The following is a 26,543-nucleotide window of genomic DNA, read 5'->3' on the forward strand; positions in this document are numbered from 1 at the left end:
GTATTCACATCTTTTGCCATGAAGCTCAAAATTGAGCTCAGGTGCATCCTGTTTCCACTGATCATCCTTGAGATGTTTCTACAGCTTAATTGGAGTCCACCTGGGGTAAATTCAGTTGACTGGACATGATTTGGAAAGGCACACACCGGACTACATATAGGGTCCCACAGTTGACAGTGCACGTCAGAGCACAAACCAAGCATGAAGTCAAAGGAATTGTCTGTATTTTTTTCAATTTCAATTTATTTTCATTTATATAGCGCCAAATCTCAACAAAGTTGCCTCAAGGTGCTTCACACAAGTACGGTCTAACCTTACCTACCCCCAGAGCAAGCGCACAGGCGAGAGTGGTAAGAAAAAACTCCCTCTGATGATTTGAAGAAGAAACCTCAAGCAGACCAGACTCAAAGGGGTGACCCTCTGCTTGGGCCATGCTACCAACACAGTTTACAAAACAATTCACAAAACGAATATACAGGAAATGTTGCCGGTGCACAGGACAGGAGACCTCTGAGACAGAATTGTCTTGAGACACAAATCTGTGGAAGGGAACAGAAATTTTTCTGTTGTTTTGAAGGTTCCATTGAGCACAGTGGCCTCCATCAACTGTAAAAGGAAGAAGTTCAGATCCACCAAGACACTTCCCAGAGCTAGCTGCTTGTCTAAACTGAGTGATCAGGGAGAAGGACTTTAGTCAGTGATGTGATCAAGAACCTGATGATCACTCTGTCAGACCTTCAGCATTCCTCTGTGGAGAGGAAAAGCTTCCAGAAGGACAACCATCTCTGCAGCAATCCACCAATCAGGCCTGTATGGTAGAGTGGCCAGATGGAAACCACTCCTTAGTAAAAGGCACATGGCAGCCCACCTGGAGTTTGCCAAAAGGCACCTGAAGGACTCTCAGACCATGAAAAATAAAAATTCTCTGCTCTGATGAGACAAAGATTGAACTCTTGAACCAGTCAGTAGCCTCAGCCTGCTAACTCATGACTCAGAAATCAGTCTTTTTGGTTATTTTACCTCAGCCAAGAAGGGTGCTTGTTTATTTTTCACCAGGGGAAGTTCTTAAACTGTGGGGGTAATTGGTGTGAAAAATGTGCTGGAATTGAATTAAACATAAAATAAAATAAAAACTTGTGGATACGCTAAAGCAAAAGTAGAGGGTGCTCAGGTTGAACAGTCCTCTGGTTATCTGTCCTTAACCAAGGAAGTGCAGGTGGGAACACTATTTCACCAAAATCTAAATATCATACTTGGATTCCATCATGAAAAAAAGACCCTCAAACTAGCTCAAATCAACTTTTCTTTCACCTAAATTCAGTTGTGGGCCCAGTTCCCCTAATCCGCTAATTAGCAAAGCTAACGTTTTGTTAGCAGTTTAGCTTTTCAGCTAACTTCTAAAACCATCAGCGGACCAATTAGCTTCCACTAAATTTAGTTCCGCTAAAGTTCCGTCCACTAACGTTTTTTTTGCTGCCATAGTTAATAAAGCCGTACGGTCAAAAACATTTGTAAACCTTAAATTTAGTTCCTGTCTGTTACGTGTTTTGCAGCAGTCAGGCAGCTGTGAGGAGATGAGTTTAACTCTACCCCAGCCGAAGGGGCCTGGCTGTCAAAAAAAAGAAAGAAAGTAATTTATATTCAACATACAGTGCTCCAGACGTTTGGCAGGAGACATCAAAAGCAAAACCGTTTTCACTTATGGTTTTGATTTATATAGTTTTATAAAGTTATAAAAGTTTTGATTTATACACAAAACATTAACGTCAACTCTGTCATTTTTACAAAGTGAAAATATCGCACGTTTTAGTTTGAAAGTAATGTGCTAATTCTGAAGGTTTGTCAGGGCAGTTTGTTTCAAGCATCAGGAGAAATGCACATGAAAAAGTATTTTCAGTTTGTCGATGGACAGAACCTGTAACACTGGAGGCCAAACTCACACAGTCCCATCTAAACCTGCTCTAATTCCGCGGCCCTGCTCGGTTTTCCTGTAACAACTCGCCGGGTGCGCTCCCTGACACAGATGAAGCGCTTAACTCCCCCTGTCCGCTATCTCAGTAGGCCAAGGGTGAATTAATGAGCTCACTGTCCTGGCTGGAGTGATCCATTACTTCCTGTAATTATAAATAATAATCTTGATTATTACGCTGGTTAGCCAGCAAGAGGCAGAGATGGATGTGGCTGTGACACGATTCATCATATTTCTCTCCCAGCCACACGTAGACGAGCAGTCGCCACAGACGGCGGCAGGTTTCCATCGGCAACATGCTGGCTGACAGATATTAGAGAGGATCAGGCCAGGCTGTGCTGTGTGATCCTGATTACCAGCAGGGCCTGTGGAGCCCCATCACACATCCCTTCACCAATTATGTTTAATTTCAAAACACAGAAAAATTAAGTTGCAAGTAGATTTGAAGTTAACAACTGTGAGGTACTACAGTAATATAAATATCTTCAATATATATTAAGCTTGGACGTAATACCCATCACACAGGGTAGCACAAACATCACTGCTATTGTCCAGCTGACATATTTGTCATATTCATATCAAAAGTCCATGGCTGTTTAACTACCGAATGCAGTTGTGCTCAAATGTGCACCTATGTACATAATGGTCTTAAAACAAGGTCTCTTCAGGGGATCCTTGGGTATCACTGGAAAAATTTTGTGTCAAATGATCAGTGAATTAGGGAGGCTCAGATGAGTAGTATCAGTTGTACTGTGAGGGAATGTCAGGTGCGTCCTTTTGGCAATGTGACACATTTCTCTGGGCATGAACCAACATGCAGTGTGTCAGTTTTTGAGGAGCCAAGCAGCTGATGAAGGCCAACAGGATGTCCATGTTTCACTTGGCTGTAGCAGACAGATGGCTGCTTTCGAGAGGTGGGGATGGATCAGTTGTATATCTCGGGTAGTTACCATGCAGGACACAAGGTGGTTCTGTAGTATGTGGATGTGGTGAAGAGCTGCAGCAGTGCATGCCCTTGGACCTGACCCTGACCTTCATATCTCTGCTTTGTGTCATATTTTTGGGCTGGTCTTCTTCCCCACTACGTTTACATGTGGGCAACACAAAGCTGGGGCTATCCATGGCATGGTCCAGGAGGAGCAGGAGAACTGCCTGGACTTTTGAAGATTTGGGTACAGACCTGTTCCCTCACCAGAGAATATTTCACTTAAGTCAACCATCGAAAAAGTAATGCACCAGTTTCAAGTGCACACTGCAGTGACACATTACAATGTAATTGCTGTATTTCATGGTATTACCAAAACAGCCCCCACAATTAAAAGACTAAATACAACCCTTTGTGCCCTGCGCTTACATTGTGCTCAGATTACACACCACGTAAATTTCAAAATGAGGTTGAATATAGTAAAACTTGCATATAAAGAATTCAGGTGGACCAGCGTTTTTGTCCGTTCTAATCGAAATCCATTATATGTACAGTATAAAACAGGCAAAATCTGCTATATGTATAAAATGGACAAAATCCATTTTTTCTCAGTCCCCTGTGGAGTGGTATCTTAAAAACCTAAAGCCTGAATTATGCTTCTGCAACTCTGTAACCTTGTGGCCATGCAATGAGGTCGACGTGCATGTAACCTTTTTAAATTTCTCCGTCGTGTCTTTATGCAATTTGCCACAGGAACAGCGGCTTTTTTTTTCTGGATTAATTTGTCCCTCAGTGAGCACCACTTCTTTATATAATCATCAACCACCAAACCAACGAAATGGTACGTACAATTTTCTCCATTAACTGCATGTCATTTGAGCATCGTTTTCTGACTCCTTGTTTTGAAGTAGGTCATATTTGCAGACTTTTCTGCCAAATGTATTTGATCCATAATTGAAATGTAATTGGCAGGTGCACTACAAAAACTTTTAAAATGTGACGGGAGAGGAAGGAGTGAAAACGTAAAAGTGACAAATCACAGCCCTTGCACTCTCAGTCATTCAGCAGGTGCACATCATGCTCTGGGGAGGGTTTGCAGCCCGGCAGAGGTATCTGATCAAAAGCAGTTTGGTTCGCCACACCCAGGGTTATGTGTGAAACTAACACCATATTACAGTGCAGGGAATGATAAGCAAAGGCCTTGAATTATGCCCTGCCTTGTTTAAGGTGCTGGTGTCACAGACCGAACGCCCCCCCCCCCCCCCCCCCCCCCCAAAAAAAAAAAAAAAAAATTGGTCTGCCCTGTCTCCACTGCGCATGTGTCATTTCGGACCACAGCAGCTTGTCTGAGACAGAGTCTCTTCAGCCAAAGTGATCAAATGGATTAATGGGATTATTAACCATCAGATGACAAAGTTAAACCTTTTAAAATCATTCTAAAGTCAGTTTTAAGCAGAAATGAGACAATATTCTGTGACACTATGAAATGACAGATGTGCAGTGAATGCAGCAGCTAGCAGCACGTGTAGCCACATTTCTCTGATCGTTTCCTCCGTCTTTTATGATGAAATGAATTCATGTGGAAAAGATTGTTGTACAAAAGCTTCAGATATCGCTCAGCGCTCTCAGCCGCCGTCATCAGCCTGTTCAAGCTGAAACCCTCCACATTTCAGGCTCTATTGATCCAGGACGTCGTGAGAGAACAGAGAAGTTTCAGAAGAAGTCGGTTTCAGCATTTTATCCGGATATTCCACTGTTAAAGGAGATTTTTTTAATGAAAGACGTGCGGACGGGTCCGCGCGTCAGGACGCAGCCGCCGCGACGCTCCGCCACAGGAAAAACACCTCTGTTGAAAGCCTTAAGGACAAGTTGGAACATGTCCTGCTGTTAAACAATTTCTCATATACTCACTCCACTGAAAGCCATCAAAAGCCGCCTGGATTTTACAAATGGTTATCAACACGGAGGTGTTTTTCCTGTGCCGCCGCACCGCGTCGGCTGCGTCCCGACGCGCGGACCCGTCCGCATGTCTTTCATTAAAAAAATCTCTAACAGTGGAATATCCGGATAAAATGCTGAAACCGACTTCTTCTGAAACTTCTCTGTTCTCTCACGACGTCCTGGATCAATAGAGCCTGAAATGTGGAGGTTTTCAGCTTGAACAGGCTGACGACGGCGGCTGAGAGCGCAGCGCGACGTCTCGCACCGTGGGAAGTCCTTAAAGCGACAGAATCACCTCAAAATCTCTCATCAGCCGTTAAAATTTTCACTGAAAACCAGCTTAATTTTTCGAACCGTGTCCACTTCGATGTGTCTCACAGGTTTAGAAAAAATTTTGATCAAACAACGCGCCAGTCTCTCAGCAACTTCTCAGACAAAGGAATTCCGACGAGGGGCTGGATGACTCCTCCCACAAGGAGTGCTCACAGGCGAATGACGTCACCGACAGGCGTGGAAAAACTAAGCTATAAATATGGTTATGTTGTTATAGAAACAGAAGCTATGATGTAATATGTTTTAGGTATCTATCTGAAATTGACCCTGCGAGCGTACTATTGGAAGACAAAATCCATACTCTACATGCTTTCTAATGGAAACCCCAAACTTAGATACTATCTGCTGATATCTATTAAAGAACCCATAAACTGAAAAACCATTAAAAACCTACACCATGTAAAATAAAAGTGTAAATCACAAAAGTAGGCTAACTATAGCTAGATGAGCTACCGTTAAATTAGCCATTAATTATGTTATTGATAATCAAGATTGGGTCGTCTTTCTTATAATTCTGAGTTTAAAGGATTATGCAACGTTTCATGTTATGTAACTGCCTACCATTTTCTGAACCATACAGCTAAAATAAAGTAGCTTTCAAGCCTTTCCTAAGCCTCACTGAAGTCATTAAAATCAGTTATACCATGGTCAGTGAGAATTTCATGTCTAACTGGCGTGCATTATTTTCGCATATACGCACACGTAGTTCGGCAAGTTAAGTCACGCTTCATGTTGTGGTGTTTTAGACTCCGCGTCATACATTCAAACCGTATAATGCATGGCTTTTCGTTGTTTAATCCTTACTTAGCTGACACTTGAAACCTTCTTAAGTGAGGTAATCCACCATCAAAAATACATTTATTTTTGTGAAATTTGTTGAATCTGGTCAGTATATATTGATAATTATTTTCACTTACTAGGGCATTCCCTGGAGGTTACCATTATTTTGCGTGAACACTGATACTCTAAATCAGCTTGCCAAAGGTGGGCCAATAATGAAAGGCAGACCGATAATGCCATTAACCCCTCACTACTTTGTAATGGCTCTGGAATGGAGGCTTTTTATTTTTTTTTTTTGTAATCCCATGGTATCATCGCACAATGTGGCAAGTCTTGGGTTGCTAATTTAATTAATAATGAAATGGCGGGCTGCTATCCATAAATGGAGGGCCGATGATTAATCATATTGCTGTCTAAAATCATGATATTGAATAATATTCCATACAGATCTGTTAAAAAGTGGCAGGAAGTTTTACTCACACTTATTTTATCATAACAGTTTTAGCTTGTTCTACAAAAATCCTTTTTTTTTCATTGCTAGGTGTGATTAACTGGGTTGTGCCTTGGTGCCCTTCACTGTATTTATTAAAAAAAAAAAAAACATTTGATCAGAGGAAGTATTAATGGCTCCTAATGTGAAAACTGCAGTTTTTCCAAAGTGTCAGTCACCTGCAGTCCTTGACCATCCACTGTGACAGAGTTGCCTCGCTGCATCTTCCCTCGACTTGACTGGCTGGACCGCGAGTCTTTCCTCAGTGTTGACTGCCTTTCCTGTGGCACAGAGCAGATCAATAATTGTAATACTGTTAAAATGTTTGCAAATGAATATTTACTTGTCTTCAAATTTTGAAATTATCCCACACATGAAGAATTGTTAAGTATGTAAAAATAAAATAAAATAAAAAAAATCAGAATGCACAAATAAATATCTTTGTTCCTACACCACTCCCGGACAAGTTTCCTATCGACTAGGAAAATCCGAGCAGCATGCTTCTCACTTTTCTCTTCTGCTTCTTTCATTTCTTTTAGCTTGAACGCTGCTGAGTACCAATGTTTTAGCGGAGCCATTTTATGTATCTGTATAGCAACTACAGCATGCAGAAAAACATTCTTTTTGAGTCTGCGCTGCATCTCTTGCATGCAAATATCCATATGTACCATAAGGCTGTACTGTGTACAGCATACATGCATGCATGCACATGCAAATTATCATCAATAAACACCCCTTCACGAAAATTGCAGGCCTCAAGGCATTTAATGGAGTAAATACGGTAATTAATAATTTCTACGAAAGAAACTGTCCCTACTATATTGTCACCTCTAGCATTTTTGGGGTTGGCAGCAGAAATCTCAAAGAACATCTTACAACATAGAAAAATTAACTAAAATCTAACTGTATAGCTACATACAATGACAGATAAGTGAGGAAGTAGTTTTTCACAAGTTGAGTGGAAAAAAACAACCAATGATTGTGTCCAAACTCAGTGTGGTGGACAAACTGACTCACCCACAGAAACGCTGAGCAGTGACCGGTGTGTACTTACCAGTACAACGGGGTAAATACAGCTGGGGGGCAGGATGTGATCCTTCAGGGGTCCACAGTCACACTCAGGTTTCACATGGGAGGCACACTTGTTATGGAGCTGCAGGAGATGAAAACTGTTTTTAACAGCAGACTTGTGTCAGTCACAGTACATATTTAACTCGGCTTTTCCAGGTGCATTATCTGAGATTATTTGCATCACATTTGTCATTGTTTGATTTTCCACAAACAAGTTTTTTCTGGGTGTAAATTGGCGAGCTTGCTTGCAAGGTATCAGAGGTGCAAACAGCAAACCCTAAACAACAAGGAGCAGTGGGACTATAATGAGGAGGAGGCTGGCTCTCCTCAGGTGGTGTCTTACCGTGATCTGACACCACACACAGTGAAGCCCAGTCAAGCCCTGGTAACATTTAATGGTTTTGTGACACTTGTCACACTTGGTGGGGCAGTTCCCTTCCACCCAAAAATGGTGCATTACCTGCAGAGAGATGGAAAGGCCGCATACGGTGAGGGAAGGGAGTGAGAAAAGAAATATGTTCACATAACAAGAACATACAAGCAAGAAAGATGCCAATCAATTCATGTTATGGTTGGTTTTAAATGAGCAGGCTTATACATGGAATTAGCGATGCTTAGAAGCAAATTGAGTTGTTCTAACTCCATTAGAGGAAGAGAAGCACTCATCCTAAGCTCTATGTTGCATCGTCGAGCCAAGCGTGCCGACTGGTAAACACTCCAATTGGACACACCTCTGTGTTTTTCTTGGACTTGACATAGGTTTTGATGCAAGACGACGGAGCTCGAGCCACACAGCGCTCATGGACGGTATACTTGCAAACTGAAATATAATTCAGACAGAAGAATTTTTTTAATGATTTATGATTCTTTCACACCAGATAAAATATAAAGAAATAGCACATCATTTTGTAAAGGTGCCATGTTGTGCACACATGGACAATCAAGTCCATAAGTACAGCAGGTAGCCGAGTGGATAAGGAGTTGGCGGGCCAATATGTAGTCCTGGGTTCGAATGCCACTCATGCTACCTGTCAATGTGTTTGGACAAGACACTTAATGTACATTGCCTCAGTCACCCCCAGCTGTAAATGGGTAGTGGCCTTGGCTGGGGAACCAGCGTTGAACTTGTGTCCTGTCCGAGGGGAGTATTATATTCTCATTCACTTGACCCTATAGAATCTGGAGATATGCACTGGCACCAAGGAGCCCCAGGGCCTATATAGGACTTTCATAAGTAAATGGACAGTAACAGAATTTCTGTAATCTTACCTCTGTACACCACCACAATAGAGGTGAAATGAAGTAAGCTAGATCTTCTTGGAGTGACAACTTTTATCTTTAATAAAGGGGTTTACCAAAGACATGCCAATAACAGTTTAGGAGTTACAGACATTTTTAAAGCCCATAACAAAATGGACAAGGTAAAAACAAGTCAGGGGATGGATACATGAAGATTTCCAAATCACTTAATACATCTTGGACTTAAATTGCACCATCATTAAGAAATTCAAACAGTATTGTACTATGGTAAGTCTGTTTGGATTCAGCAGTACTTAAGAACTGGCCGTGCAAGGGAAGTCATATATAGGCCCTGACGTGCTTATCTCCAGATGCATCAAGGAAATACATAAGAATAAGAATAAGATTAACTTTATTAATCCGAAGGAAATTATTTTGCCAGAGTCCTGAACAGTAAACAGTGAACATTGCTTTTTTTAATACAATAGGTACAACAAATTTATGTGAAATGACTGGAGACATTTTCACAAGATGGTCCCCAATATTGCACATAACTGAGTAACTGAATAACTCTGTTTGTTAAGTATTCATACTGCAGAAGGGGGAGGAAATATAGAGTATAATTGCCACAGATAGGAAAGACCATCTGTGGCGTTCTGTGGTGCACCTCGTGGTCTCAGTCTATGGTTGAAGGTGCTCTACCAGGACATCAGTGTGGCATGCAGGGATTGGGGAGTGTTGTCCTGGATGCCACGCAGTTTCCTCAACATCTTCCACTGCAACAGCTCCAAAGTGGATGATGTTGAAGAAACACCAAATAAGAGTCCAGAACTCCCTTTACACAGGAGATCAGTTCAGTGCAGAAGAAAATGCTTATAGTGCAAATGTTGTTTGTTGAATTAACAATTATAATGTTTCATGGTGGTGTGGCAAAGATAAGGATTTTCTTTAAAAAAACAAACAGGAGACTTGAGCCGAGATTTGCTCTTATTTCTTGTATTAATATAATATAGCATGAGGCTGTGACATGATGCAACAGACAAATGCTGCACTGTGTCCAGTTTGTCTAATCATAGCCACAGAGGCATGTACCACCTTCAGAGATGTCATGAGTGCATTGGTGGCATCTCCTACTGGTGTCCTTCTTTAGGGCCCTTTCACACATAGTGTGAATTTGGTCGATTTGCGCATAAAGTGCGCATGAAACAGGAATCGTGTGCAAAACTGGTAAAATCGTAGCTGCCTCATACACCTGTTGCTACAACTATGTGCGCACACCAGTGGCTGAAAGACAGAGTGTGCCCTGTGAGAGCCCATCGAACCATCTCGCGGCAGGTGTCGGCCGAATTCCAGGTGACACACATGAACATCTAACACCTCTCGCATGGCCCTTAGAAAATGTGTGGCCATTCGCACTATCATCATGAAAACAGTCTGCAGACAATAACTGTCGAGGTGGATGTGAAATTTGTCTAAGTGCCCCATGAGTGTGGCTTTGCAAAGAGACACCGTGACACATTGGTGTTTACGCTGAACTGACAGGAGGTGTGGCCGCTGACAGGAGCAGCTGTGGGGAGCTGTGGATCTGGACGTCCCCAGCCGTGACATCCGGATCACTGTCTTGTGGACGGCGCGTCTGTGACCATGGGTCATCTACAGAGGAACAGACGGCTCACACTTGTATTGCCTGCTTGATGAGAGGGATTCAATAAAATGTGGTGTTTTTATATGGTGTGTGGTTTTATTATTTTTTTAATACGTCCATGTCCTTCCTGATATCAGGCAGTTTCCCGCAGCCTTCACAGGACAGTGATGGTAGCTCAGTGGTAAAGTTTCTGACTGGCAATCAGAGCTTTTGGAAAGTACGGGTTTGATTCCCGTGGGTGGCATGTAATTTTTATGTTTTTATTTTCACAGCAGCTGCTCTGAAAAGCTGTTGTGTTCCCGCGTATCCGCCTGCCCGTCGGCACAATGTTTTGTGGTTCGCTCATATGAGCTGTTACGACGTGAGTCGCCCTGAGTTGTACATATTCGCACTCTGTGTGAAGGGACCTTACCTCTCACTGCTTTTGCTGGCTACTATATCTGCATGAGTTTCCTGCAAGCATTCAGGCTCCCACAAACCATCAACACATGTACATTAGGTTTATTATCAAATGACAGCCAGTGGAAGAACTGATACTTCAGTCACTCTAAAAATATTGATCCTTTTCATAACTATGTCAGGGTGAAGACTGAGGCATGTCGTCTCCATCATCGTGTGGCAATGAAAAAATAGAAGCATGTACATCGTAAGCATCATTTTATTTATTTTTTTTTTTTACATAAATATATCCATGCATTTCAAATGGTGTACTATAACTGTCAATGTCCACATGCTTCCATACATCCTTTAAACTGACACTGATGTAGGGGAGGTGGTGGTCTAGTGCAGTGATTCTCAACCGGGGTGCCACGGCATCGATCGTCAGGGGTGCCGTGGGCAATTATCAAATATCACCATTATCGGGTGTATGTGCTGTAATAGTGTGGCAGATGGTGTAATGCTCTTTTATTCCAGTAGATGGCAGCAAAGCACGCAGTAGCGCTGAGCCGTGTGCCGACAAGGAGGCGTGATCGCCATTTTAATTCCGGGCAAGTTAGTGATTTGCGTGCATAGAAGTTCACTTAGTCTCGTCAAGAAACAGGTGGAATATGCCGGAAAGCTGCACATGTTGGCAAAGTCACAAACAGAGGAACAAGGGAGACAATATTTCCTTCCATAAGTAAGTGGGTTTGGTTATTGTTGTCACTTTGTCCGTGATATTTGGATGATAAACAGCTGTATGTCTCCTGCCGTACCTGTGTCGCCCGATGACACGGATCATTAATTTCATTTATGTCTAGTTGATATTTTCCACTGCTAGACCAATGTCTAGTTAAAATTCTTGTCGTTAGTGACTAAAAATTGTTCGACAAGACTGGGGAGTTTTTTTTGCACCTTAAAATAATGAGATTAATGACCCGCGCTGTGCTGCCACACACACAGAGATGTGCACACACACACCGCTGACTTCATGAATGAAACTCGGTCAATAAAGGATAATTGTGTAAAAATATAACATATATAAAAGTATTGTAATGGTTTTAGGAGCCGCGCTGCGTTGAACACAGCAGCAGCTCAGCCGAGCAGCGCAGCTTAACAGCGCAGATCCGTGTAACTTTCACAACTAATATTTATGAATGTGTGTGTGTCAGAGTAAGTTTAATACTTTCCTGACATAATTTAATGTAATTTAATTTTACTGGCTCGATATCCAGGACAAAATGGCATTTTAACACGTATTTTGCGAGCATTTTTCTGTGTGTTCAGTCGCGAATCTCCACTGAAAATGCATTAACATCCGGGTACTTCATCAATATTTTGCCCGGTTAGGAGACGTCATGTTGCTGTTCACGAAGGGACGTTTTCGTTTAGTGTGCAGCAATGGGACTGCGCTCTCTAGTTCTCATATACAGCTCCATGACTATAGTATACTATGTTACGTCATATCTGTACCGCACGTGTTGCTAACGTGCTAATGCACCATGTAGAGACAGTCGAGTTAGTGGTGCGTGACACGCGACACGACAGTGGTGTGCCGCAGAATTTTGTAAATATAAAAAGGGTGCCGCGGCTCAGTAAAGGTTGAAAATCACTGGTCTAGTGGATAAGGTGTTGGGCTTGAGCCCAGAAGATCATGGGTTCAAATCCCAGCCTGACTGGAAAATCACTAAGGGCCCTTGGGCAAGACTTTTAATCCCCTATTGCTCCCGGTGTGTAGCAAGCGCCATGTATGGCAGCACCCTGACATCGGGATGAATGTGAGGCATAATTGTAAAGCGCTTTGAGCGTCTGATGCAGATGGAAAAGCGCTATATAAATGCAGTCCATTTACCATTTATGTAAAGCAAAACTTGCAGTAGAGGGCACTGCAGATCCTCTAGAATGTTTGACAACATTAAATATGGCAAATATTTAAAAAGTTGTGATAATGTTTCTACTGCTAAAGAATAAAAGCGTGGGCAGAGGGGTGGTCTGTGCATCTGTTTATACTTTACTGCAAGATTATGTATCTAAAACTGATGGCAAAATGTTGTTAATGGTCTTCTTGCTGTCTTTTTGCTTTTGGGTCTTGTCTCACTTGTACTTCAGCTAAACTACCTCCACAATTTCCAGGTGTGCTGCTCCTTTTTGTCAGTATCTTTTCAGAAAATGGACACAAATACAAATTAAATGTATGCAGAGAGCAGATAAAAGGCTCCGTCTGTATCTGTCGTTAATGTTGAGCATAACTGAGCCGTTAATTTGATCTGACCTGCACAAAAACAAGTCCAGGATCAGAGACCTGTAAATTATAGTGTTAATATGTAATATCACAAATATCACAACATTGTCTGTGTAGCATTTGTGTCTACAACTACAACTGAACACAACTATCTTAAATGTAAATACGATCAAATATATGATAACTTTTTATCAGCACTGGGACCACATAAGTCTATATCTAGATATCTGACACATAATATTCAATATATGCTGTCAGCAAATGAAGATGTGAGTCAAACTGAAACAACAGTTGCTTTTCAGTACGTAATGAGACATGAGTGACTCACAGGAGCAGCAGAGTCCCTGCTTCCCCAGTCCAATTAGCATGTTGAGACACAGGTTACAGTAAGCAGGTTTGTTAAAGTGCTTCAGCCTCCACACGTGTTGGCCGTCATCCTTAACGTTCTGCACAGAGAAGACATTAAAGACATTCATTATATCACAAAAGCCACCATGAATGATTCAGTCACATCAAGTAACTCAAACACAGCTGATCAATTCATCCATTCATGTTATCATTTGATGGGACAACGATAATCGTAATGTGACTTTGTCATTTAGCCTTTTATTATGTGACTCCTTAATTGTTACTGACGTATTATTTGATCTCTTTTCCCTCCATCTTATTTATTCTAATGGGTTAATGTGTGTATGTATATATATATATATATATATATATATATATATATATATACACACACACACACATACACACACACACACACACACACACATTTGACCACATATGGTAGTCAAATGGTTCCATCTAGTGGTGAAACAGTGAAAACATGATTTTCTTTTCACTAGACTTTACTGCAGCGGGAAACTCTGCAAAGTGGGTCAAATATTTAAGAATTTACATTGATTAGCATAAATATAGTTGGGAAAGAAGCAACAATAAGGTCAATGTAAAATTCTAGATTGATATTGTGACAAAACGTATTGAGGGACAACTGTCGGTTGATTTCTTTATTTTGTAATACTAAAATATCCTAGCAAACTTTAGTCATGTTAGATGATCCTATGCTTAAATTCCTTGTCAGTACTACAGTAGGTCTCTCTCTGACGCTTTGCCATCTAAGCTGTTTCGAAGTTGTTGTGCTCTGCTGAACATTGTTCACTTGTCATTCATGGTTGATACGTTTGCTGCTCATTTTAAGCATAAAACAGAATTTAATAAAATGTATATTAGATAAAACGGAATTAAATCTCTTCTTATAAAAACCTAGCCTTGATGATTGATTGTTATGTAATAGCAGATTGTCTCAAATTTACTATTCTTTTCAAAAATTCTTCAAATAGCAGCTTTGAAGCAAGTGGAGCCTTGTTGTCTGACAGTGTCTTTAACCTGACACAATCAGCACTGAGGACTATAACTCCATAGAAAATGTACCCACGGAAGTAACAAGTGATTTTTTTTACTCACCACTGATACCACGTCAGTGCCGCTCTTGTTTCACCTTAATGCAGCTTTTGATTTTTGAGATCACTGCATGTTCTTACAATCTTGAAAACTATTTTGGCATTTCTTTGGCAAGTTTTCAAAAATTCTCTTCAGTAAAATAAGCGGTACCTCGGAGATAAGAGTATGTTTAAGGTCCTTCATTATTTTTGCTTCATGCGCACCTCTTGGACAGATTGTCACTCACTCACCTTCAACTGCTTACTTCAATTAAGGGTCATGGGGAGGGGCTGGAGCCTATCCCAGCAGTCATAGGGTGTGAGGCTGGGTACACCCTGGACAGAACGCCAGTCTGTCGCAGGGCTACATATAGACAAACAAATACATTCACATCCAGATGCACACCTACAGACAATTTAAAGTTTCCAATCCAACTAACCTGGATGTCTTTGGATGTGGGAGGAAGCCGGAGCACCCGGAGGGAACTCACGCAAACACGGGGAGAACATGCAAACTCCACACAGAAAGGCCACAGGTGGGAATCAATCCCATGTCTTTCTTCCTGCAAGGCAGCAGTGCTAACCACTAAGCCACTGTGCTGCCCTTGGACAAATCCTGAGTTAATAATCTTTTTCATATTACAATTTCAGAGGATTGTCTGGCTTCAGTAATAAACTGGATGTCATGTCATTTTCAGAGAATATTGAATTGGTCCAGTGAGACACAGACACCAGTGTGATCAGTTTACATCATCATAGGATACATGTGTCCTTCATCACAGGGATAATGCTAAAAATCTTCGATCCCACAGTGTCCTCAGGTTTACACATGGTAGAAATTACACAGAATGCTTTTTCATACTTTAGAATATAGAAAACATTCCTCCTATTCTGTTCATGGCTGATGCAGCGATATCACTCCTTAATTCTGTTTTGTCTAGAATTCATTATAGTAATGTTGTATTTTCTGGTCTGCCACACACTAGTAACAGAAATCTTCAACTGGTTCAGGATGCTGCTGCAAGAGTGCTCACGAAGAGATGAAAATCTGCATTACCTCAATGTTAACTTCACTGGCTCCCTGTCCATGTGAAGTTAACTTTTAAGGTTCTACTTTAAAAAAAAAAAAAAAACAGAATTCTGAATTATTCTCTGCTGTATCTTGTAAAGCCAAATGTACACTCCTGTACTGTGTGTTCTCTTCTATTGAGATACTACAGGAAACATGGACTTGATAGATTGGACCTTGGTTCTCTTGCAGAGGTAATGGCATCCCCAAACACCTCTGCTTGACTCCATAACCTCCTCCCAGGGGTCTCTCTGTATCAGTGGCCAAAAGGACACACACACATGAATTAATAAATTAACAAGTTGATATATTCAAATGTGTAATTTCCAGATTTAATGCATTAAATATTCATTCATTTTCTTTACCCTCTTACTTCGTGAAGCAACAGTGCGAACCAGTAAGCAAAGCACTGTATCCTATGTGTGTGTACAGAGTTTTATTATTATCATTAGTAGTAGTAGTAGTAGTAGTAGTAGTAATAGTAGTATTCTGGTTTTGTGTTGGGGTTTGGTTCTGGTCTGGCATTTTTTGGGGGTTCTTGTCCCATGTCCCTTTAATATATCTGTTTACTTCTTGTCATGCGAGTGTGTCTTGTCACCCAACCATTTACTTCTTGTCTTGTCTTCCCTCAGGTCATGTGTGCTGTTCCTTGTCACCTTGATACTCCTGTTTGTAAGTCTTCATCTCACAATCATGTTGGTGATCATTGTTTATTTGTTCACTTTGTCATTTGAAGAATTTGGCTCCGTTCACATTGGTGATTTGTTCACTTTGTTGTTTGAAGGATTTGGCTCCCTTCACATTGCTTATTTGTTCACTTTGTTGTTTGAAGGATTCGGCTCCGTTCACATTGTTTATTTGTTCACTTTGTTATTTGAAGGATTTGGCTTGGTTCACATTGCTTATTTGTTCAGTTTGTCTTTTGGAGGATTCGGCTCCGTTCACATTGTTTATTTGTTCACTTTGTTGTTTGAAGGATTTGGCTTGGTTCACATTGCTTATTTGTTCAGTTTGTCTTTTGGAGGATTCGGCTCCGTTCACATTGTTTATTTGTTCACTTTGTTGTTTGAAGGATTTGGCTTGGTTCACATTGTTTATTTGTTCAGTTTGTCTTTTGGAGGATTCGGCTCCGTTCACATTGTTTATTTGTTCACTTTGTTGTTTGAAGGATTTGGCTTAGTTCACATTGTTTATTTGTTCAGTTTGTCTTTTGGAGGATTTAGCTCCGTTCACATTGTTTATTTGTTCACTTTGTCGTTTGAAGGATTTGGCTCCATTCGGATTATTTGTTTAGTTTGTCTTTTGGAGGATTTGGTTCCGGTCACATTGTTTATTTGTTCACAGAACGGATTTTGGATTTTCTCACTTTGGACTTCACTTTGGACTGCTGAGGAATTTTGCATTTGGAGGTCTCTTTTAACTGTTGGTCATTCACTGTCATGTTCCTTGCATCTAACTGTCATGTTTTTGTTGCTTGCATATCAGGGTCCAGTCTTAGTCTTAGTGGTACTTAACCATAACAGTTTTGATCATTATTTATTTTTACTGAAGTGGAACAAATTGCTCCTACACTTCATGAATTTGCTCCTACACCCATTTCTGTTTGTGTGGACTTACTGTCTCCAGACCGAGTAGAACCAGCAGTGGGATGGTTGTCATTCCTCCCTGGATCCACTCCTCCAATGACACAGTGCCGTCGTGATCATAGTCGATCTCCTGCATCATTTCCTGGAGGATCTGCATATATGTAGGTCAGAAGAGAAGGAGCAGAGGTTTGCCTTTACAACTTTGTAAACATGAACTGAGCTGTGGAGAACTTGCGGAAATATGTGTAATAAGGCAATAGTCTCAGTCATAATGTGCATCATACTCTCAACCAGGGAATAACAAAAAGAAAGCACCAGTGCTCTATATGTAGAAGAACTGAAGGTCCCTGTGAATGAAAGCAGCATTATTTGAAAATGGGAGGAGGTGTGTAGTAACATGTCTGAGTTCATATTAAAGTGGTATTGACCGCGATGTGTGTTTGTTGTGTGAAAAGACATCCTTACAGGCTTCAGCTCAGTAACATCCCACTCCAGGTACTCTGCTACATGCATCATCTGGGAGATGATGTGCTCGAGCTCCTGCAGCGACACCACACACAGCCATTAACAGCCACAAAAAAACACTACATTTACCTTCTTCTATGCTGCAGCCCTCCAAGTCAATGTCACCAAGCGTCTGTGGTGTGAAAAGACTGATAAACAGCAGCTAATAGCAGGTTGGGCTGAATGTCATTCTTTGGCACAGAAGAGCGGTATTGTGAAAAACAAAGGCTATGTAGGCTGATGGTTTAATTACAGTGGTTACTTCTCAGGGGCAAAGGGGCTGACACGATTATCTGGTGGCAGACTGAATCACTGTGATGCACTTGGGACTATTTTAATATGTATCAGTCATCGTGTTTCATTATAAAAATGAGGAATCATCTACAAGGAAGAGCAGCTGTCTTTTTATTTACTCATATCAAAATTATGATTAACATAAATCATGGGATTGAGGTGACAGGTGACTTTTTTCTTTTTTTTCAAATGTGCTCTTCCTTTAGTACATTTCCAGTACACATTACATTCTCATTCAGAACATATACCCACACTGCTCACCGTTTTCCAGTGGTGAGCACAGATAACCAAAAAATTAACTTCGATAACAGATAATCAGATAACTGAAAAGTTATCTTTGATAAAGATAAACCACCCAAAAATGTATCAGAAGTTACAGATAACCGATAAATTCCAATATTGTCTTTGGTACATTAGCAACAACTAATAAACTGAATTTGAGTTTTAACGCCACAATAGCTTCTAGTAATATTAAAAGTAACAACAGACCCAAACAATGAGGCCACACTTTTGTCTTTGAACATCCTGCCTCTGTTCGAAGCTCTTGTTTACAACACAGCTTCCAGCATAGAGCGAGCCATAAAGCCCATTTCTCTACCAACCACAATGCTCCGGTCAGGCGGAGGTCTTGGAAAATAAAGTCATACTGACTTATGGTTTTGATTTGTGAATAACATTAATACCGATAGAATAACTCCATTAATGTCAATTCTGTCATTTGTACAAAGTTAAAATATAACATATATTTTTTAATGTTGAATAATGCACTAATTCTGAGGTTTTGTAACAAACACAGACAGATCACAAAGGATTCTGGGTAAAGGTGCCTCTGCTAAACATTGACTGGTTCAGTCATTCATTATGTAAACCAACACGTTAATGTGACATGTGTCGTGTGTTGGTGTTTACAGATAAATGTGCTTTTGTAAAATATTCCATTTTTTATTTGTAAAACAGGCATTTTTATGGAGCCCTGGAAGTGTCATTGCAAAATGTTTTGCATGTGGAGAGAATGTGCACTCATTTTATTAGTGCCGTGTGCACTTTTGATGATGTTGTAAAACATGCACTCAATATTGTCTTGACACATAAATGTTGGCTTTACACTGTGCGAGTTTTGGCTCTTTTTCAGATGATTTTTCATTCGTGCGAGAATTTTTTGGACCGAGTTTCAGGTTAATCGCGCGTCCTGCATCGTGTAGTGTACATGGAGTAACAAGCTGCGTTTAACATCTCACGACCACCTCCTGATCGCCGATCGTATGGTCGAATGAAAATCAAACCTGTTTGATATTATTCGGCTGTCGTGAGGGTATCCTGCTGCTGAGGGGCTACAAGCGTCCAACCGCTCGCACTGGGCCTGTGCAAATGCCTCTGGATGACTTGGGTGATATTGCCAGCATATCAGTATGGTGTTGAAGGAAATTATTATTATTATTCTTATTTTTTTTTTTTTTTGTGATACCAGTTCTCTTTTGCCTGCAGAGGATAGAGTGGTTTCTTTTGGAAGCAGCTCTCTTCTGTTTGCAGAGGGTAGAACTATGCATCTGTTAGGAAACTTTTAACAGGTAGGTGCTCAGATGATTTGAAATTTTAAAAGTGTTTGTCACTGTTCATCTTTGTTTACTATGTTATCGGTCTAAAAGTTATCGGACAAAAATGTATCGGAAGATAATTAGTCCGATAATGGTTTTTAAAGTTATCTAAAAAGATAATCCGATAATGAAAACATTATCTTTGATAATTATCTGTTATCAGATTATCGGAACTGTGCCCACCACTGCCTTTTTCATACTGATTTTTAATGACCACTCCCGCCCTCAAAGCAGCTAATGTGATTGTTTCGTCTTCTTCTATTTCTTATGTGTCTTTAGGGTGTAAAGACAGAGGATGTTATGCTGCAGTCCCTCAGTGTGGAAACATATTTTATCATTTCTATCAGTAATACAATATTTTCACCAGTGTCCTTCAAAACATTATGGACCAATTTTCAAACAAACTAACTAATAGGATGAGGGAATACGTTAACAATAAACCTGATAAATTCTGGTGAAGATTTGCATCCAAGTGCAGAGCCAAGAAAAACGCGACTTACAACCCCAATTCCAATGAAATTGGGACGTTGTGTGAAATGTAAATTAAAACAGAATACAATGATTTGCAAATTCTCTTCAACCTATATTCAATTGAATACACCACAAAGACAAGATATTTAATGTTCAAACTGATAGACTTTTTTGTTTTTGTGCAAATATTTGCTCATTTTGAAATGGATGCCTGCAACACATTTCAAAAAAGTTGGGACGGGGCAACAAAAGACTGGGAAAGTTGATGAATGCTCAAAGAACCCCTAATTTGAAACAGGATGATGCATTCATGATTGGGTATAAAAGGAGCATCCCCAAAAGGCTCAGCCGTTCACAAGCAAAGATGGGGTGAGGATCACCACTGTGTGAACAACTGCATGACAAAATAGTCCAACAGTTTAAGAACAATGTTTCTCAATGTTCAGTTGCAAGGAATTTAGGAATTCATCATCTACAGTCCATAATATTATCAGAAGATTCAGAGAATCTGAAGACTTTCTACAGGTAAGCGGAAAGGCTAAAAACCAACACTGAATGCCCGTGACCTTCGATCCCTCAGGTGGCACTTCATTAAAAACTGACATCACTGTGTAAAGGATCTTACCATGTGGGCTCAGGAACACTTCAGAAAACCATTGTCAGTTAACACAGTTCATCGCTACATCTACAAGTGCAAGTTAAAACTCTACCATGCAAAGCGAAAGCAAAACACCAACAACATCCAGAAACACAGCCGCCTTCTCTGAGCCTGAGTTCATTTGAAATGGACAGACACAAAGTGGAAAAGTGTGCTGTGGTCTGATGAGTCCACATTTCAAATTGTTTTTGGAAATCATGGATGTCGTGTCCTCCGGCAAAAAAGGAAAAAGACCATCCAGATTGTTACCAGAGCAAAGTTCAAAAGCCAGCATCTGTGATGGTATGGGGTGTGTTAGTGCCCATGACATGGGAAACTTACACATCTGTGATGGCACCATCAATGCTGAAAGGTACATCCAGGAGCAACACATGCTGCCATCCAAGCAATGTCTTTTACAGGGAAGTCCCTTCTTATTTCAGCAAGACAAGCCACATTCTGCACGTGTTACAATCAATCAATCAATCAACTTTTTTCTTATATAGCGCCAAATCACAACAAACAGTTGCCCCAAGGCGCTCCATATTGCAAGGCAAGGCCATACAATAATTATGAAAAACCCCAACGGTCAAAACGACCCCCTATGAGCAAGCACTTGGCCACAGTGGGAAGGAAAAACTCCCTTTTAACAGGAAGAAACCTCCAGCAGAACCAGGCTCAGGGAGGGGCAGTCTTCTGCTGAGACTGGTTGGGGCTGAGGGAAAGAACCAGGAAAAAGAGATCGATCACTAATGATTAAATGCAGAGTGATGCATACGGAGCAAAAAGAGAAAGAAACAGTGCATCATGGGAACCCCCCCACAGTCTACGTCTAAAGCAACATAACCAAGGGATGGTCCAGGGTCACCCGATCCAGCCCTAACTATAAGCCTTAGCGAAAAGGAAAGTTTTAAGCCTAATCTTAAAAGTAGAGAGGGTATCTGTCTCCCTGATCTGAATTGGGAGCTGGTTCCACAGGAGAGGAGCCTGAAAGCTGAAGGCTCTGCCTCCCATTCTACTCTTACAAACCCTAGGAACTACAAGTAAGCCCGCAGTCTGAGAGCGAAGCGCTCTAATGGGGTAATATGGTACTACGAGGTCCCTAAGATAAGATGGGACCTGATTATTCAAAACCTTATAAGTAAGAAGAAGAATTTTAAATTCTATTCTAGAATTAACAGGAAGCCAATGAAGAGAGGCCAACACTGGTGAGATATGCTCTCTCCTGCTAGTCCCCGTCAGTACTCTAGCTGCAGCATTCTGAACCAACTGAAGGCTTTTTAGGGAACTTTTAGGACAACCTGATAATAATGAATTACAATAGTCCAGCCTAGAGGAAATAAATGCATGAATTAGTTTTTCAGCATCACTCTGAGACAAGACCTTTCTGATTTTAGAGATATTGCGTAAATGCAAAAAGGCAGTCCTACATATTTGTTTAATATGCGCTTTGAATGACATATCCTGATCAAAAATAACTCCAAGATTTCTCACAGTATTACTAGAGATCAGGGAAATGCCATCCAGAGTAACGATCTGGTTAGACGCCATGCTTCTAAGATTTGTGGGGCCAAGTACAATAACTTCAGTTTTATCTGAGTTTAAAAGCAGGAAATTAGAGGTCATCCATGTCTTTATGTCCGTAAGACAATCCTGCAGTTTAGCTAATTGGTGTGTATCCTCTGGCTTCATGGATAGATAAAGCTGGGTATCATCTGCGTAACAATGAAAATTTAAGCAATACCGTCTAATAATACTGCCCAAGGGAAGCATGTATAAAGTGAATAAAATTGGTCCTAGCACAGAACCTTGTGGAACTCCATAATTAACTTTAGTCTGTGAAGAAGATTCCCCATTTACATGAACAAACTGTAATCTATTAGACAAATATGATTCAAACCACTGCAGCGCAATGCCTTTAATACCTATGACATGCTCTAATCTCTGTAATAAAATTTTATGGTCAACAGTATCAAAAGCAGCACTGAGGTCCAACAGAACAAGCACAGAGATAAGTCCACTGTCCGAAGCCATAAGAAGATCATTTGTAACCTTCACTAATGCTGTTTCTGTACTATGATGAATTCTAAAACCTGACTGAAACTCTTCAAATAGACCATTCCTCTGCAGGTGATCAGTTAGCTGTTTTACAACTACCCTCTCAAGAATCTTTGAGAGAAAAGGAAGGTTGGAGATTGGCCTATAATTAGCTAAGATAGCTGGGTCAAGTGATGGCTTTTTAAGTAATGGTTTAATTACTGCCACCTTAAAGGCCTGTGGTACATAACCAACTAACAAAGATAGATTGATCATATTTAAGATTGAAGCATTAAATAATGGTAGGACTTCCTTGAGCAGCCTGGCAGGAATGGGGTCTAATAAGCATGTTGATGGTTTGGATGAAGTAACTAATGAAAATAACTCAGACAGAACAATCGGAGAGAAAGAGTCTAACCAAATACCGGCATCACTGAAAGCAGCCAAAGATAACGATACATCTTTGGGATGGTTATGAGTAATTTTTTCTCTAATAGTCAAAATTTTGTTAGCAAAGAAAGTCATGAAGTCATTACTAGTTAAAGTTAATGGAATACTCAGCTCAATAGAGCTCTGACTCTTTGTCAGCCTGGCTACAGTGCTGAAAAGAAACCTGGGGTTGTTCTTATTTTCTTCAATTAGTGATGAGTAGAAAGATGTCCTAGCTTCACGGAGGGCTTTCTTATAGAGCAACAAACTCTTTTTCCAGGCTAAGTGAAGATCTTCTAAATTAGTGAGACGCCATTTCCTCTCCAACTTACGGGTTATCTGCTTTAAGCTACGAGTTTGTGAGTTATACCACGGAGTCAGACACTTCTGATTTAAAGCTCTCTTTTTCAGAGGAGCTACAGCATCCAAAGTTGTCTTCAATGAGGATGTAAAACTATTGACGAGATACTCTAACTCCCTTACAGAGTTTAGGTAGCTACTCTGCTCTGTGTTGGTATATGACATTAGAGAACATAAAGAAGGAATCATATCCTTAAACCTAGTTACAGCGCTTTCTGAAAGACTTCTAGTGTAATGAAACTTATTCCCCACTGCAGGGTAGTCCATCAGGGTAAATGTAAATGTTATTAAAAAATGATCAGACAAAAGGGAGTTTTCAGGGAATACTGTTAAGTCTTCTATTTCCATACCATAAGTCAGAACAAGATCTAAAATATGATTAAAGTGGTGGGTGGACTCATTTACTTTTTGAGCAAAGCCGATAGAGTCTAATAATAGATTAAATGCAGTGTTGAGGCTGTCATTCTCAGCATCTGTGTGGATGTTAAAATCGCCCACTATAATTATCTTATCTGAGCTAAGCACTAAGTCAGACAAAAGGTCTGAAAATTCACAGAGAAACTCACAGTAACGACCAGGTGGACGATAGATAACAACAAATAAAACTGGTTTTTGGGACTTCCAATTCAGATGGACAAGACTAAGAGACAAGCTTTCAAATGAATTAAAGCTCTGTCTAGGTTTTTGATTAATTAATAAGCTGGAATGGAAGATTGCTGCTAATCCTCCGCCCCGGCCCGTGCTACGACCATTCTGACAGTTAGTGTGACTCGGGGGTGTTGACTCATTTAAACTAACATATTCATCCTGCTGTAACCAAGTTTCTGTTAGGCAGAATAAATCAATACGTTGATCAATTATTATATCATTTACCAACAGGGACTTAGAAGAAAGAGACCTAATGTTTAATAAACCACATTTAACTGTTTTAGTCTGTGGTGCAGTTGAAGGTGCTATATTATTTTTTCTTTTTGAATTTTTATGCTTAAATAGATTTTTGCTAGTTGTTGGTGGTCTGGGAGCAGGCACCGTCTCTACGGGGATGGGGTAATAAGGGGATGGCAGGGGGAGAGAAGCTGCAGAGAGGTGTATAAGACCACAGCTCTGCCTCCTGGTCCCAACGCTAGACAGTCACAGTTTGGAGGATCCCAAAAAATTGGCCAGATTTCTAGAAATGAGAGCTGCTCCCTCTAAAGTGGGATGGATGCCGTCTCTCCTAACAAGACCAGGTTTTCCCCAGAAGCTTTGCCAATTATCAATGAAGCCCACCTCATTTTTTGGACACCACTCAGACAGCCAGCAATTCAAGGAGAACATGCGGCTAAACATGTCACTCCCGGTCTGATTGGGGAGGGGCCCAGAGAAAACAACAGAGTCCGACATTGTTTTTGCAAAGTTACACACCGATTTAATGTTAATTTTAGTGACCTCCGATTGGCGTAACCGAGTGTCATTACTGCCGACGTGAATTACAATCTTACCAAATTTACGCTTAGCCTTAGCCAGCAATTTCAAATGTCCTTCGATGTCGCCTGCTCTGGCCCCCGGAAGACAATTGACAATGGTTGCTGGTGTCGCTAACTTCACATTTCTCAAAACAGAGTCGCCAATAACCAGAGTTTGATCCTCGGCGAGTGTATCGTCGAGTGGGGAAAAACGGTTAGAGATGTGAACGGGTTGACGGTGTACACGGGGCTTCTGTTTAGGGCTACGCTTCCTCCTCACAGTCACCCAGTCAGCCTGCTTTCCCGACTGCACGGGATCTGCCAGGGGGGAACTAACGGCGGCTAAGCTACCTTGGTCCGCACCGACTACAGGGGCCTGGCTAGCTGTAGAATTTTCCACGGTGCGGAGCCGAGCCTCCAATTCGCCCAGCCTGGCCTCCAAAGCTACGAATAAGCTGCACTTATTACAAGTACCGTTACTGCTAAAGGAGGCCGAGGAATAACTAAAAATTTCACACCCAGAGCAGAAAAGTACGGGAGAGACAGGAGAAGCCGCCATGCTAAATCGGCTAAGAGCTAGTAGCTACGCTAAGCTAGCGGATTCCCAAACAGGGAATCCGACACTAGACAGGCTGTGGAGCAGCACAGGTAACGCACGACAACAGTGCTAAAATAAAATAAAAATCCACTAGACAGGCTGTGGAGCAGCACAGGTAATGCACGACAACAGTGCTAAAAAAATAAAATAAAATAAAAATCAAAATCCACTGGACAGGCTGTGGAGCAGCACAGGTAACGCACGACAACAGTGCTAAAAAATAAAATAAAATCAAAATCAAAATCCACTGGACAGGCTGTGGAGCAGCACAGGTAATGCACGACAACAGTGCTAAAAAAATAAAATCAAAATCAAAATCCACTGGACAGGCTGTGGAGCAGCACAGGTAACGCACGACAACAGTGCTAAAATAAAATAAAAATCCACTAGACAGGCTGTGGAGCAGCACAGGTAACGCACGACAACAGTGCTAAAAAAAAATAAAATCAAAATCAAAATCCACTGGACAGGCTGTGGAGCAGCACAGGTATCGCACGACAACAGTGCTAAAAAAATAAAATCAAAATCAAAATCCACTGGACAGGCTGTGGAGCAGCACAGGTAACGCACGACAACAGTGCTAAAAAAAAATAATAAAAAAAATAATAAAATAAAATCAAAATCAAAATCCACTGGACAGGCTGTGGAGCAGCACAGGTAACGCACGACAACAGTGCTAAAATAAAATAAAAATCCACTAGACAGGCTGTGGAGCAGCACAGGTAACGCACGACAACGGTGCTAAAATAAAATAAAAATCCACTAGACAGGCTGTGGAGCAGCACGACAACAGTGCTAAAAAATAAAATAAAAATAAAAAACGAAAGCGTTAGCAAGCTAGTTAGCTTGCCAACGCTGATGAAAGTTAGCTGATAGAAGTGCTCCGTCACGATGTTTCGACCGTTAGAGGTCTTCTTTAGGCGTTGGAGCACGGTGAAAAAGTAAAAAAAATAAATAAATAAAAAAGTCTTGAAAAAGACTGTTAATTCAAATAACTCAAACAGCTCAGTTCAAACAGCTA

At 40.9% G+C, this 26,543-nt stretch overlaps 1 protein-coding gene across 1 annotated transcript in view; it reads right to left on the reverse strand.

Moving 5' to 3' along the window:
• The window catches only part of dgkb (diacylglycerol kinase, beta), a 290,604-nt gene that overhangs the window by 125,200 nt on the left and 138,861 nt on the right, over window positions 1-26,543 (reverse strand). Inside the window, exons 8-14 of the mRNA XM_034174329.1 lie at window positions 17,618-17,692; window positions 17,184-17,303; window positions 13,384-13,501; window positions 8,241-8,329; window positions 7,853-7,969; window positions 7,493-7,591; window positions 6,618-6,719 (exon numbers count right to left, since the gene is read on the reverse strand). Of these exons, the coding sequence (XP_034030220.1) occupies window positions 6,618-6,719; window positions 7,493-7,591; window positions 7,853-7,969; window positions 8,241-8,329; window positions 13,384-13,501; window positions 17,184-17,303; window positions 17,618-17,692 (720 nt within the window). The remainder of the gene's footprint in view (window positions 1-6,617; window positions 6,720-7,492; window positions 7,592-7,852; window positions 7,970-8,240; window positions 8,330-13,383; window positions 13,502-17,183; window positions 17,304-17,617; window positions 17,693-26,543) is intronic.

This window comes from Thalassophryne amazonica, chromosome 7 (genome assembly GCF_902500255.1).
Source record: "Thalassophryne amazonica chromosome 7, fThaAma1.1, whole genome shotgun sequence".
Taxonomy (NCBI): domain Eukaryota; kingdom Metazoa; phylum Chordata; class Actinopteri; order Batrachoidiformes; family Batrachoididae; genus Thalassophryne; species Thalassophryne amazonica.